The following is a 14,696-nucleotide window of genomic DNA, read 5'->3' as shown; positions in this document are numbered from 1 at the left end:
CTCATGGGCAGTCCAGACGGTGAACACAGAGCTCTGTCCTAAGCCTGAATTCTGCAGGTCACTGCCAGTCTGGGAGCCCACTGCTGCCGCTCCTTCCTCCAGGGACTCTGAGCAGGTTCCACTTGCAAAGACAGACCAAGGCGTTCTCAGGAAAACCCCCACCTGGCTGTGAGCTTGGCTCTCTGGAGAGATGAGCAGTGGGCTCCCCACAGGGCAGCCCACCTCCGGCTTCTGGCCCCAGGGCCACCCCTTGCCCGGAGGTCTGGGTCTTGCGGGTGGGTGGGCTGTTGAATCCCTCGAGTGGCAGGAGTCCTCTGGCCTTCAGGACCGGAGCCCCTCCCTCTCTGCTGCGGCCCTCTCCAGTCCTCCTCCCGGGCCCTGCCGAGCGGAGCCGGGGCTCGCTAACTGCATTCCTTCTGCCTCGTGCTCTCCTCTTTTCTGTTGTGAAGGTTATAAAATGAAAACCCAGTGAAGGGTGACAGATTGCAAGCAGAGAATTTCTGGTTGCTTAATGCAAATTACCTACTGTCTTGGCACATTCGATATGCAGATCATGTCCCTCCCCCTCCGGTGGGGGCGGGGAGAGAAGCCCCCTCCTCCTCCGAGCTGGGGAGTTGTCGGTTCTGAATATCAAATACTATCAAGACGGCTTTTAACATGTCATGCTCTGCTTCCCGACACGTAATGAATCAGCGGGAAAGGAGATTTCTATGGGAAAAGAGTGTTTTATGCAGGGAAGGTTAGTAAACACGTGCACCGGCCGGCTGTCCCCTGTCCGCCCCTCACCCCAACCTTGGCAAAGTGAGCGAAAGGGAAACTGCATTAGAAATACACTTGGTTCAATGTAAGGTCATGACCTGGGGGGGGGGGTTGTGGGATGGGGGTGAGTGTGAGGGAAGCACAGAAAGAGAAAAGGGAATTCCTGGAAAAATAGCCTGCTGGTGGTTCTCTTCGCTAGGTCTTGGTGGGAGGCACTGGGCTCCTAATTCCCAGGCCATCGTCAGCCTCCTCAAATGGGAGGAGCCAGCTTTGGCAAATCCCAGGAAGGGGGACCTCCTGGGACCCTGGGCAGTGGTCCCAGGAAGGCTGGGCAGGGTCAAGTATCACAGGGGGAGAAGGCAGGTGTGGGTGGGCCAAGCCCGTTTCCCCACAGGCCGGTGCAGTCCGGGGGTTCCCAGGAGAACCCCACCTTCCACTGGAAACCGGGGTACGCAGGTGCTCCCGTGGACCCCCCAGCACTCCCGCTGCTGTCCTGCCCCCTCCCCACGACTCTGGCTGGGGCGCCCAGAGCATTCCCTACAGGAGGACTGACCAGCAGAGCAGGGTTGGGGTGCCTGTCGCAGGAAACCCCATCCCACTCCTGTGCTGACCTGGCCCGTATGCGACACTTACCCTAATTACCACCCGCAAGGAGGCAGCTATAATGCCACTAATATGAATAATCAAAACGGAATCAATGACAACAGCATGTGGGCCATGCTTTGGAGAGTGTCTTCTGATGAACAATTTACCCAAGAGGCGGCCAACCACTGGGAAGAGAGTCACTGGGCTCTGGGAGAGGGGGCTGGGGACGGGGAGGGGGTGGTGCGGTTGCTGACGCCTGGGGCTGGGTTCTGGTTGCTCCTGCCCAGCCGTGTGGTGGTTGGGGGGAGCTTTGGCGAGGCAGGCTAGGCCGGAGCCCAGGTGAACTTCCCTGTCACCCCCTGAATGGACAGAACTGTGTCCCCCCAAATTCTTAGGTTGAAGCCCTACCCCCAGGAGACCATGTCTGGAGACAGGGCTTTTCAGGAGGCGCCAGGTTAAAGGACACCCTAGGTTGGGGTCCTGATGCAACAGGACTCGTGTGCTTGTGAGCAGAAGAAGGGGCACGGGGAGTGTGTGTGTGCACACGGGGATTCGTTCCATGGTTGAAAGTCCCTGGTCTGGGCTCTCCTGGCATGGCAGCCCAGACAGACTCTGCTTCCCCCCTCCTCTGGCTTACTGGCTGGCACCCTCGGGGCCCCCGGGACAGAGCCACCCGTCCCACACTTGGTGTGCGTGCATTCTAGAGGCCCTGAGATCAGGGACGTCCTGGAACCCAGCACCGTGCTGGGTTCTTTATGTGCCGACTACATCACAAATGTTATCTGTGCTCTCTGGAGCCTCGACGGTGGACAGGGCATTGGGCAGTGGTTCTCAGACTGGGGTCCCAGAAGCAATATAACGCCTGGGATCTTGCTAGAAGTGCAGGGGACCCCGGAACCTGGGGCTAGGCTGGGGGCTGGGGGACAGCCCCAGCCCATCCTGACCATGGAGGGTGCCAGCGGCCTCAGAAGGGCCAAGCGAGGGCGCCTGGGTGGCTCAGTGGGTTAAAGCCTCTGCCTTCGGCTCAGGTCATGATCTCAGGGTTCTGGGATCGAGCCCCGCATCGGGCTCTCTGCTCGGCAGGGAGCCTGCTTCCTCCTCTCTCTCTGCCTGCCTCTCTGCCTACCTGTGATCTCTGTCTGTCAAATAAATAAATAAAATCTTAAAAAAAAAAAAAGGGCCAAGCGAGCAGCCAGGCAGGGCCACCGACCCAGGGCGGGAAGTGGGAGGCAGGGCTCGCCACGGAAGACCGGACGCCGGCCAGACAGGGAGGAAGACTTGTGTGAGGAGCTCGTCCCGGTTCCACACCTGGGCTCCCCCAGTGCTGCTTGGCCTCGGTCCTCTCGGCACATTGGGGCGTGCTTAGGAGAAATTTCTACAAAAGACGGGAGCTCAGAGCAAGCCTCCTCCCAGAGAAGGTGGGGTTTGCGGGGGGCAGGGTTTCTGTCTGAGACAAGGCTCCCTTGCCTGGCCTTCCAGTCATTGGGGGTGGGGTGGGGAGGGGACCCACTGAGTCAGAGACCGCGTGCCTGCAGAAGCCACTAATGTTCGTTCTCGCCGTGGCTGCCCCAAGCAGCGGTGGAGCTTAGGGCAGGGGAGGGTGAGATTCCTCACCTCAGTGTCCCACTAGCTGTATGGGAAGAGCCGGGGGAGGGGGGCCCGGGCTGGGGGGACGTGCTGCCTGAGGTCAGGGGTGCGCCTCTGCTGCTGTTTTCCTCGCGCACATGTGATCTCAGGAGGGTCTTCGATTTCTCTTGGCCTCACTTTGCTCACGTGTAAAATGGGTGCCTCACCCGACTGCATGTTCCCCAAGGGACTTTAGGGACGGAGGGGGGGCCCACCCCCAGGATTCTGATTTGATGGTGTCCACAGGAGCTCTGAGGCACACCAGGGCCCAGGACGTGGAGCCAGACCCCCTTTCTGTTCTGAAACTTCGTGCCAGGAACCGTTTGGAGAGGAGCTGGACAGAGTCAGAAAGGAGAGCTTGGCAAGCTCCCCACCCCGCCCCACTGCGGCTCTGGAGGGCTGGTGAGAGCCTGCCCCTCTCTGCTCTGCAGGGCAGAAACTTCTAGAGGTGTGACAGGGCATGCTGGCGGGAGCTTGGGTCATTACAGCAACCACACAGTCCGTGCCTGCTGGAACTGGCGTTTGGCTTTCTCTGCACCGAAGAGATTTCTCGGCGCTGTGGCAAGCAGGTGACACGGGGGATGTTGGTGACGAAGATGATCAGTCCGCCCCCCGCACTGAACACAAGGCCTGTGGGGGACCGGGCGGGTCCCTTCCTCCTTCCTCATCAGCCTGGATTCATCCAGGACTCCTGCCCAGGTCCTCAACATGACCTATAAATAGGGTGGCCACGTGACCTGGCAGACGGGTCCCCTTGGGAGACCGACGGGCGGGGGCTCTGGGATCACCTGGCTGCACGATGGTATGAACTGGGGAGCTCCCGGGGAACCCTGGACCTGTGGGTCCCCTTCCTAGGAGCCACGTGACAGGGGCAGCTGGAGGGGCCCGCCAACCGCCTCTTGCGTGAATGAGCCCGTTTGGATCCTGCGTGTTGTTGACACTAAGGCTGTCTCCATGGCAACAAGGTCAACGGGAACCAACCGCCACTAGTCTCATCTTGACTGTGTTCTTGCTGACTGGAATAAAGACCCTGCTTCTGATTGCTGGGTTCAACTGGATACAATTCTCATTAGATTTGACTCCTTGTATCTAGACACCCACATGCCATTCTGTTCCCCCCACTGTGCCCTCAGCTCTGTTCTCCTGTGGGCCCCAAGGACAACATTTCCAGAAATCTCATCTGGAGGAGTGTGGTGAGGACAGAAGGATGTGTGTGCTGAGGGCCGAGGGTCACAAGTATGGGGTCCCCAAGGAGCTTGTAGTTCCTGGTTCTGGAAGTCTGGGGTTGTGGGACATCATCATGGTGGGAAGCACCTTTTTTCAGTGGTAGACACTGTTGTGTGTGGAGAAAGGTCGAGGGCCTGAGAATGGAACACGTTTTGCATGTGGAAGGGGCCTGGGGCCTGGCGGGTGAAGGGCAGGGAGGGGACCGTCGGGGCTGTCCAGGCCATATAGGGACGGCTCCCTGCGCCGGGCACCTGGCCTCCGACTAGGGTCCCAGTGACACACGAGGCTACCTCTGCTGGATGTTTTCCTGCTAGGCGGGCCCAGGAGGCGACATTGTGGGGTCAGTCGGATGGAGGCTCTCAGAATCTTCTCCTGATCTGCTAAGTGGCCTGGTTGCTGAGGCAGGGAACGCTTTGTGCCCTCCTCGGACAAGCGTGAATGTGCCTGGAGCTCTGGCTGGCTAATGTCGGAAGCTCAGCTGGCCAGCAGAGAAGCTCCAGCCGTTATCCCATATCCGGGGAGCCACGTGGGCTCTGGAATCTTCTCCCCTGTTCAAGCTTCATGGCAGACCATGTCCCGAGGCCCTGCTCAGCGGCAGAGCCGGCAGGAGGGACCCTCTGACTGAGCAGCCCTGCCAGGCTCCGGGCAGGGGTCAGGGGACCACGTGGGACTCTGAACTGTTGCCATCTCGTTTCTTTTGAGCCTCTGGGCTTGTAAGGATGTTGGAATCAGTGCCTCCTCCTGGGGTCTGGAGGGGGTACCTCCATGCTGGGAGGCAGGCAGCACTGAGGTGGCTGTCTCTTGGCTCCTAACTGTGTGCACCAGAACCTTCAATATTCAAAGAGAAGCTGAAAATCTGCAGATTTTAATATTGGCAACGAATCCAAAGTCTTGCACTGAATAAGTCCCCGTCAGCTCTGGGTGGCAGTTGGGCACGGGGTGTGGGTGGGGCCCCCGTGGCCTCCACCGCCGCCTCCTGGGGATGCACTCCACCGGAGCTCATCGGATTAGGGGGATGGGTAAGACAGAGAGGGGCGCTCTGGAACAGCCGGGGGTGGGAGGTGCCCAAGCAGCCAGGGAGAGTCAGGAAACCTAAAGAAGCATTTCTCTTTCAGTTTTCCTACTTGGGAGCCAGATCCGCCAAATACAATTTAGCCTGAGGGAGCCCATTTGCAAAGCAAGTCTGGTCCTGCGAGCAGAAAAGGAAACCAACTGGTCTCTGATGCCCACGGTCTGCTGTCCTCTGGTCAGGGTGGGAGCAGCCAGGAAGGCGCACTGGCAGAAACTGGGAACATAAGGGGACCCACTCTGCCTGCTCCCTGTGCTGGCAGCCCCCCCCCCCCCGGACAAGCGAAACAGGCAGGAAAATCTTCTCAGGGCCCTTCGGTACTGTCTTCACCTCCCCCCACCGTGATGCCACATCCTGTGGACCCAGGCAGGGAGCAGGGCAGAACCTTCTGGCGCTCTCGCGTTCCAGCCACTGCTGAGTGCCTCTGTTCTTAGGGGCAGCACTGCTGTCCTGGACCGGGGGCCTGCCATGGGGACAGATGGGCTCCTGCTCACGGCGCACAGCATTGCTCACGAGTTCAAGTCAATAATGTCTATAAGACCTTATTGTGTGCCTACCTCTAATGTAAGACTTTTAACCCAAGGAAACTTCTAGGGTAGCATATCTTAGCCCAGAGTCTATGGGAAGACTTCACAGGGCCACCTACATCCTCGATTCTTGGTGCTTCCCTCCCGAGACGTGGATGGGAGAACCATCTGATGCTCAAAGAGACCTGGGGCCCTAGAAGAGTGGCGACCCTGATCTCCACAACATGGGTGGTGGTGGCCCTCTTGCCGGAGCCTGATCTGGGCTGGGATCTTTCAGAAAGCACGAGAATCTTACCCAAACCTGTGGAATCAGAGAGCATCAGGGGCTGGTGGCTGACGGGCCGGGAGCCTGCCTTTGATCAATCTGCCCAGGCTGTTTCAGTGACCGCTGCTCCTGGCACTGAGCCAGTGTCTCTGCCCAGCCTTCTTGGGCCTCGGAGCATTGGATGGGGAGCCCCAGATGCCCCTGAGCCCCAGCGGCAGCCAGCCTGGCCATGACCAAATTCGTTCCTGACTCACCTGGTCCCTTGTTCCTATCCTGGGTGTAACTTCAGAGAAGGCGATGCTGGAAAGTGCTTCCAAGTGAACCTTTTCTCATCAGAAAGAAACCCTCCAACCCTTTCTTACAACAGATGCCCCTTCCCCAGGCTGTCCACAGACTCTGGCCAAGACTTGGGAGACGCCTTCCTTGTCAGGGTGGCACTGCCAGCCCCTTAGTCTAGCAGCAGCCAGCTGCTGTCTGATCAGGAGAGACGGAGTCAGAGAGGAAAGGCAGTAGATGTGTCTTTCCCCAGGGCCACCTTCTGCTTGTTCCAGCCCCAGCCCGAGCCCAGTGCTCCAGAATCACAGAGCAGGCCCCTGAGGGCTCCCGCCACATCCCAGATCCCAGGTCCACAGCCAGGGGTGGCCCAGCGCTCCACGTCCCCAGGCTGCTTGTGGACCCAGGCCTGGGAGACAGTCTGGCTCCTGCAGAGCTCGCACCTCGGAGCGCGCTGCGGCTGCCGGCCGCCAGGTGGCGCTAATCGACCAGGAACGGGATTCCGTGCCGGGCCAGAAAGGAAAGCCTTTGTTGATTTTACTTCTTGATATTCTATAATCACCAGGATTACAATCTAAGCAAAAAAGCAAAACAAATAAACACCGCCCCCTTACTGGATCTTTGGTCTTTGTCTGCAAAATTATGAGACAACAGACGCACTGACTATATAAGCCAGCCTTGGGTGCTGCGCAGTCTGGGCAGCTCAGACAGGTGGAGAACGGGCTGGGGCTCTGGACACCGAGGGTCCCCTTGGCTTCAGGTGCAGGTGGCTGAGGAGCTCCTGGGAGACATGCGTGCCTGCTGCTGAGCCCGCTCCCCTCCAGCCTCTCTGCCACATCAGCTACTTCCAGCAGCGTAGGGTTCCCTGTCTCCAGGCACCCTGGACTTAACTACACGTGTGGGTGCAGGCCCGGGGACCAGCCAGGCTCCCCAGCCAGCCCTCCTGTTTTCCCACCCACAGGTCTCGGGACATGGAAAGGCAGTCCGAGTACAGCCAAGCCCAGAGGGGGTTGATCTCTGGGGTGATCTCTTGGGCCAAGGAGGGGCACCTCTAGGGCATCTCTGGGGGTGATGCATGGTGATCTCTGGGGCCGCGGAGGTTTGCAGAAAGGCCTGAACTCACTTGGCAATGCAGAGCCTCCTGGCCAGCCAGCGTGCTCCAAGAGGATCCCCTGGGTGGGACAGCTAGGGCACGATCCCTTTCTGGGAAGGTCTGTGAACACAGCTTAAAATTCATGCCCTCAGCCCTCACTGTGGATGGCATCCTCTTGTCTCCTGCTAGCTGGGAATTGGCTGGCATGCCTGTCCCCTCCCAGGCTGCCAAGGAACGGGGCCAGGCAGAAAGCCACGGATGCTCAGAGAAGGGGATTCCTCCAAGGGCTCCATCTGACTTCCTGCAGACCCCAGTAGAGCCAAGAGTGGAAGGTCCAGGGCCTTCCCTGAACCACTGTGGTTCTGGGCAGCCAAGAATCACTGAGCATGTTTTGCAGCAGCAGCACTGCAGCACAGAGCTCCCTGGCATTCTTCTCCACTCAAAGTTGACCGGGGATGATAGGGTCCCACCTGCCCGGTCCCTTGCTCCCACTGTGGTGGTTTGCTGGTCCAAAGCTGGGGCTCTCAGACCAGCTGTACTGGAACAGACCCCAGAATTTCCAGAATGAGACATACTGAGCTGTAGATCACATTCACTTGAATTCTCTAAACTCCAACCCTCAGATGGGGCCTCAGACATTCTCAGGCCTTGACTTAAGGCAAGTGATTCTCAGCTGAGACCCCACAAGGACACCCCAGGCTGAGTTCGGATCCATTTGGCTCTGGATGACTCACACGCAGAACCTTATTCCCCACAGTGTGTTAAGATGGCAGTGCTTAGCATGAGACTACACTTCCCAGACTCCTTTGCAAACAAGGGTAACCATATTACCAAACTCTGGCCCGTCACATAGGAGTGGAAGTGTTGTGTACAACCTCTGGGCCCTGTTCTTGAAAGGAAGCAGCTTGCCCTCCACTTTGTCTTCCCTGCTTCCCACTGGCTGGAACGCAGTTACAACGGTAGGCGCTGGACCAGCCATCCTGTACCACAGACAAGAGAGTGGCACCCCAGGGACGGCAGAGTCGCCAGCTCAAGGAGCCCAGGGGGCTGATCCCCAACACTCTGCGGCTGCCACGTCAACCCCGAGCTGCTGTGTGAGCATCAAATATCCTCTTTCATGAAAGTCACTGTTGTTTTGGTCTCTGCCACACCCGCACGGTATTCTAACTGCCACGGAAGGGTTTGCAAAAGATAGGGAGCATCTTTGGAAACACACTGGGAATTCCTACTAGATATTTTAATTTTTCCCTGTCTATCTTTTTAAAAATTTTGTAAGAGGCATCCCTCAGACGGCAGATGGAAGGGAAGCCCCCGGGAGACCCAATGGCACAACTGCGAGCATCAAGGTAGGTTCTCAAAGTCAGTACGGCTTAGAAGCCAGCATTGGTGCGATTCCCTGGGCTCAAGAACAAGGCTCACCCCACCCCCCATCTTGCAACAGGTGAGGTGAGGGCTGCGCACCCGAGTTTCCCTTCACCACCAATAAGCACAACATTGTGATTGAACCACTGACAACTCTGCTGTAGGGCACAGAAATTTGGAAACATCAGGAAATCAAGCTGTGAAGTCTTTGAAGGAATGTGATTTATGTGAAAATGTGATGAAGCTGATGTGTTTGGCTCCAGCGCTGGGCGGCACGCCGGATTTTGGAGCCCAATCGGACGCCTTCTCGGCTCCCCGCGCACCTCTGCCTTCCCCCAAGAGGGTTGGCTGGTGCCCTGCGTGTGTTCCAAGGCTCGTCGCGCGTGACGCTTGCACTGGGGCCTGACTTCCAGGCCGTGCGTCTCGTGCACGCTCAGGAACCACATGTGGCTCGCTCCCTGCCCCCAGATACACGGGCGCGCCAAGTGTTATTAGATTTACAGGGAGTTGGTGGTTGTTTTACATAATTTTCATGATGCACTGCAGACTTTCCTTCAATTAAGCGTCAGAGGCTGACTTGGGTCTAGATGGCACCCCCAGAATTCACAGAGCCTAATCCCCTTGCCCCTAGGTGTTCCTGTCTGTCACTGGGAGGCTCCTGCGTGGCAGGGGCTGGGGTGGTGTATTGTGGGAAGGTAGAGGCAAGGAGGAAAGGGAAAGGGAGCAGACAGTGGCCGTGGGTGGCTTCTAGGCCAAGGGCCCTCTGTGTATGCTGGGGAGGACCCAGGCCCAAGGCTGGGACCATGTGGACACCACGAAAGGCATCTTTGCCTTCAGGCTAAACTCTGGCTAACATGGTCTTCAGAACCTCCTGGAAGTGGGGTGAAATCGTGGCCCCAGTGCTTCAGACCTGGGTCTGCAGAGGCCGGGGACTGAGCTGCAGTCCCCTCAGCCCCTCAGTCCTGGAGGGGCCAGCTGGGGACTACGGATCTTGGTCCAGATTCAAGATTCTTTCTTTCACCTTACAGAAGCGGACTTAGAGCAGAGGGTGAGTGACTGGCTGAGGTCACACAGTGAAGGGGTCACAGAACAGGGATGTGCCCGCCTCCTGGTTCCTCGGCTTGGGCTGCCCTGCCCTGCTCACGTGGCACTGGTGCCCACTGTTACCGAAGCCATTGCTCAGACCCCTGTGGGGAGCGGACCAAAGCTGGGCCCAGACACTTTACACTCAACCATCTGACCAGTGTGCATGTGCCCAGCACTGTACAGGGCCCAGGGAACGGCGGAGCACAGGGCAGTTTCCGGGAGTTAGCTGCAGGGTCTTCCTGGCTTCTGGGTGCTCCGCAGAGTACTGAAGAGGTAGGGGGGCCCCTCTGGTGAAGGACGGAGACTAGCTTCAGTCTGGGGTCTTCCTGGAGGTCCTGAGGCCGCTAGGCGGGGGGTGGGGGGCCGTGTGAAGCCTGGAGTGGGGCAGGGCCTACAGAAGAGCTGATGTGTCTGCTGAGGGCAGAGGCATGGGATTTGCAGACGAGGCGAGGGGAGAGTGACCCACCCTGGGGACAGCGGGAGGTTTAAACAAGATGGGTGTGTCACATCTGTAGTTAAGGATTCCACGGGACACATCCTGAGCCTAGAAGGCCCCTGGGCCTCCTGGTTCTAGATTCCTGGAGCCAGGGCATCAAGGCCAAGATCACTGGGGGTCCCCCCCAGCTCCTGGCTCAGGAGGATGGCCCAGTCTTGGGGCCCGGTCCCGGGTGGCTGGGCCTTGGCCCATTGGGGTTTTCCTTCCCACCCAGACCCCTCTGCCCTTCCTGTCCCTAACCCCAACCTTGAGAATGGTGGGTAATTCCCCAGTCTGAGCTCTGAGGACCTCTGAGGATGAACTGGTCTCTGTGGGGGCCATCAGGCCTTAGCTTGGATACTCCTAGCAACAGGACGCTTGTGGTCCCCCAAGAAAAGACATTTCAGCTGCTCTCTGTATATATGTCCATCAGGCTCTTTCCTGCAGCCCTGCTTCCAAGGGCGGCACAGGCTCTGAGGGACCCAGGGACCCCTTCTCTGAGGTCCTGTATGATGACTGTCTTTTCACTGAGCCTCAGAGAAGAATGTTCTGGAACCTTGGGTCCTGTGCACTGGCTGGGTCTTCTCGGGTCTGGCAGACCCGTATCTGTTTTTCCTGAGTCTAGACGGCAGGAGAGGCCACGGAGAGCCCCCAGCGGCTGCCCGTGGAAATGAGGCACAAGCCGTGCCCAGCTCTCCGGACTCCCCGGGCATTCTGCATTCGGAGATCTGCACCTGTCAGATGCTTCAGAGAACATCACTTTGCTGGAAAAACAAAATCTAGCTCATTCTGGTCATCAGCATGCCACCCAGTCTGGGAGCCTCCGGCGGAGCCAGCCCCGCGTCCGGGAGCAGATGGGCCGGGGGCTGGAGGCAGGCCAGTTCTGGCCGGCCCCTCCTCTGTCTCCAGGCCTCACTGTCCCCGGACCGCAGCTGCTCGCCCGTCTGCGGCCCACGAGACAGCAGTGCCTGGCTCCCTTGGTTCCGCTCCTCACGGACATGGCCTCGTGCCTCTGAGCCTCACCGCTGCCATCTGCAATGTGGGTCCACAGTCCCTGATGTTCTGGGCCCTGGCTACTGTGTAGGGGGCTCAGAGAGTCAAGCGAGAGTAGGGTGGGGGGGGGGTGATCCTTAGGAAAGCTACGGTCACCAGCGTCCGAGCAGGATGACCACAGAGGGCCTCTGACCCGCTCGCGTGGTGCTGGCGGGGCCTGCAGGGCCGGACCCCGGGCCGGGCGGACGGGGCTGCTCAGTACTCACACATGGGCTTCAGCTGCCCGATGAGCTCCTCTTTCGTCCATTTCGCCCACTCCTTCTTGTCGGTGTTGATGGAGCAGAGGATGGGGCCGCAGGGCTTCCCGCAGTCCTCGATGGCTGGGACGTTCAGGTAGTGCACCAGGACGATGTCGGGGTTCTGCGGGGAGAGTACAGAGACGGGCAGCATGAGGGAGGCACGGAGCCCATCCAAGGGGACGCCCCCCCCCCCGCAGGTGCAGACAGGCCGAGCGTCCCCACACGCTTTCTCAGCCTTGGCACTGCTGACGTCTGGAACGAGATCCTTCTCTGGCGCGGGGCTGCCCTGGGCACTGGTTTCCGCCCACGGGAAGCTAGTAAACCCTGCCCCCTCCCCAGGTGTGACAGCCAGGAGTGTCTCCAGCCATTACCCACGGTCCCCCGAGGGACAAAATCACCCCCAGCTGCAAACCACAAGGGCTGATTGGTGCATAAAGGACCACACATGAGGCCGGACATATCACTGGTCTAGCATCTGGGACTTTATGCCGATGGCTGCCCAGGAGCTCTGGCCCTGGTCTGTGCATTTCCTCACCACAGCTCGCTGGACGTGCCCCACACAGGCATCATCACCCCCTTCCTCCCCAGAAATGGAGGTGCCCCACCTCTAAGGGCTGGACACCCCCCACCCCCGCCCTTCAGCCCATGGGCTTCTCCCTGGACGAGCAGCCCCATTAGCGTGTTATTTCTGAGCGGCACCCAGGAGGCGGCTGTCGCTCAGAGCCTCTGGACACTCCCCATGGGAAGCCTTTAGAACAGAAAGAACGCTCTGTGTGAAGACCTCATTTTGTCCCCAGATGGTTCTATGGAAATGGGTCAACCTCTTCCCACGAGAATCAATTCCAAACGCCCTCCAAGCCTTTCTGCCCACCACCAGCTCTGCTAGAGACCTCCCGAGGGGATCTGGTGGGGCAGGAACTTCCCTGCAAAGACCATGGGCCTTCCGTGGCTTTCTGTGGCCCTCCAGAACCCAAGGCCATTTACTTGGCCACATCAGACCTGACAAGTTTGTTAAAAACAAAAACAAAAAAAACCCCCAAAACCAAAAATCCAATCATAACACTTTAGAGTGTATCTGGTTAAGTCCAGAAACACCACCTACCCTAAGCAGAAGGCATCGCTTAAACCATAAAGAAATCTCTAGCATTTTATTAATAAGCCCCAGGGAGCTGGGAATACAGGCACTTAGAAGGCTCTACCCCAGGCTTTCCCCTAGACCTGTGTCCTCTGCTTTTTCTGAGTGACCCCTGCCAGCAAGTCCTGGGAGGGCATGAGGACCTCCAGCATGGAGGAGGCCAGGCCTACTGTTGCCTTTGGGGATGTGGTCAGAGCGAGAGTCATAAATGATTATGTGAATCAATCAGTGCATTCATAAATAAAGACCCAAGAGTACACCACGACCAGTACGAGAAAGTAGACTGGCATAATTTAAAAAGATTTCCAATAAGGGTTGAAACACGGAGTTGTTTTTTTTTTTTTTCTTGCCAACGCTCAGTTAACCAGGAAATTAAATCAACACGAACAGGGCCCTTCTTGTTAATGGCAGCTTTTCTGGATTGTGGTAATCACGCTCCTTCATAACGCTGATAATCCCTGACATCGGCACAGTACGTTATTCTTCTCGGGGGCACTTTCCAGCCATTATCGCATGCGGTGCCCGAGTGCACCGGGGAGGCCGGCCGGGCTGGGCAGGGCCAGGCAGGGCTGGGGAGAGCGCCCTCCGTCTGCCGCCAGTGGACTGCGGCAAAGCTGTGTGGCGGGGGACAGAGCCTGGGCTGGAAGCCAGGGTTCCGGACTCCAAATTCCGGGCCTGCCAAGACATCTGGTGGCCTCTTTTTTGCTTGGTCTAAGTGCTTTCCCACCTTGCATTTCACTTTATCCTTGCAATATGCCCCAGAGCTAGGTAGGTAGGTCTGTTCTGCGCATCGCATGGATAGGGAGTCAGGAGGAATGGGTGGTACTTCCGAGTCCCTGCCTTGTGTTCCTCCTACAGATGCATTGGCCTCCCCAGGGTTGCGTCTGGGCTAGGGGTTCCTGCCTGGGCCTGGGCCTGGCCAGGTGGCAGCGCTAGCTGCTGAGTAAGACGAGAAAGGATCAAAGGGCTGCAGGCCCCCCAGAGCCTCCGGAGGTTCCTCTGATCCCAGCCCCTGTGCAGGAGCACACGGGAAAGGAGCCAGCATGTCAGCTGCTTGAGAGATGAAAGGGCTGCAGCTTCCTGCCTCATGGCCTCACTGAGCTCAGCTGGGGTCCTTGGGGAGGCTGTGGGGGTGGGGCAAGGTGGTGGAGCTTGGGGAGCAAAGGGCCACCTTCACCGTGCACCCAGAGTTTCAGGAAGCTCTGTTCCTTCTTCAGGGCCTAGCTGCATTTCTGCATAACCAGCTTCCATTTGGTCTCTGAGGACAAGCACAAGGATCGCCTCCTCCTCCAGGAAGTCTTCCCTGATACCTTGCCCTCCATATGCCCACCACGGCAGGATGGGGTTTGTGTCTTCCCAATCTGTGGGCCTCTGCCTCCTTGAACTCCCTCACAACAGGGACAGTGTCTGGCAATGACCAGTGCTCATTTCGTGTTTGTAGAATTGAATTAGGCTGTCTCGAGACTCCCCATCCTCACGCTTCCCAGGCTTGTGTGCCACGGACATCTGGCTTACAGATGGGTCTACAAAGGGCAGAGCGGTCTTTTCCGAAAATGTGTTCCTAGGAGGCCAAGAGGCAAGGCTGATCCTTACCCTTTCCTGGGTCTCAGGCCTCTTGGAGAATTTGATGAAGGCTATGGATAGCCCACACCCAGCTTCAAAAACTACCCAAGGCTCATCAACCCTGCATTTCAGGGGTTCACAGATCCAGTGGCCTGTGTACCCCACATCTGTAAACACTGATCTAGGGAGTCTAGATCCATCACTGTCTGTTGAATCGGGGAATGAATGTGCTCAACGTGGAGGCTCTGCTCTGGACCTGTGGCTGCTCGGTGGCCTTGATACAGTCGGAAGGAGGTGCCAGCCCGTGAGGGTTCGAGGAGTCTGGGCTTGGGATTAAGAACTACAGGAGCAGACGGCAT

At 58.1% G+C, this 14,696-nt stretch overlaps 1 protein-coding gene across 36 annotated transcripts in view; it reads right to left on the bottom strand.

Annotated features, from left to right (window-relative positions):
* The window catches only part of CAMTA1 (calmodulin binding transcription activator 1), an 814,199-nt gene that overhangs the window by 92,746 nt on the left and 706,757 nt on the right, over window positions 1-14,696 (bottom strand). For all 36 annotated transcript variants that reach the window (XM_082685260.1, XM_082685287.1, XM_082685261.1 and 33 more), the window contains one exon: window positions 11,607-11,760. In XM_082685260.1, coding sequence (XP_082541386.1) covers window positions 11,607-11,760 — 154 coding nt within the window. The remainder of the gene's footprint in view (window positions 1-11,606; window positions 11,761-14,696) is intronic.

This window comes from Mustela nivalis, assembly GCF_964662115.1.
Source record: "Mustela nivalis genome assembly, chromosome: 10".
Lineage (NCBI taxonomy): Eukaryota > Metazoa > Chordata > Mammalia > Carnivora > Mustelidae > Mustela > Mustela nivalis.
This window is presented reverse-complemented; position numbering and strand designations above follow the sequence as displayed.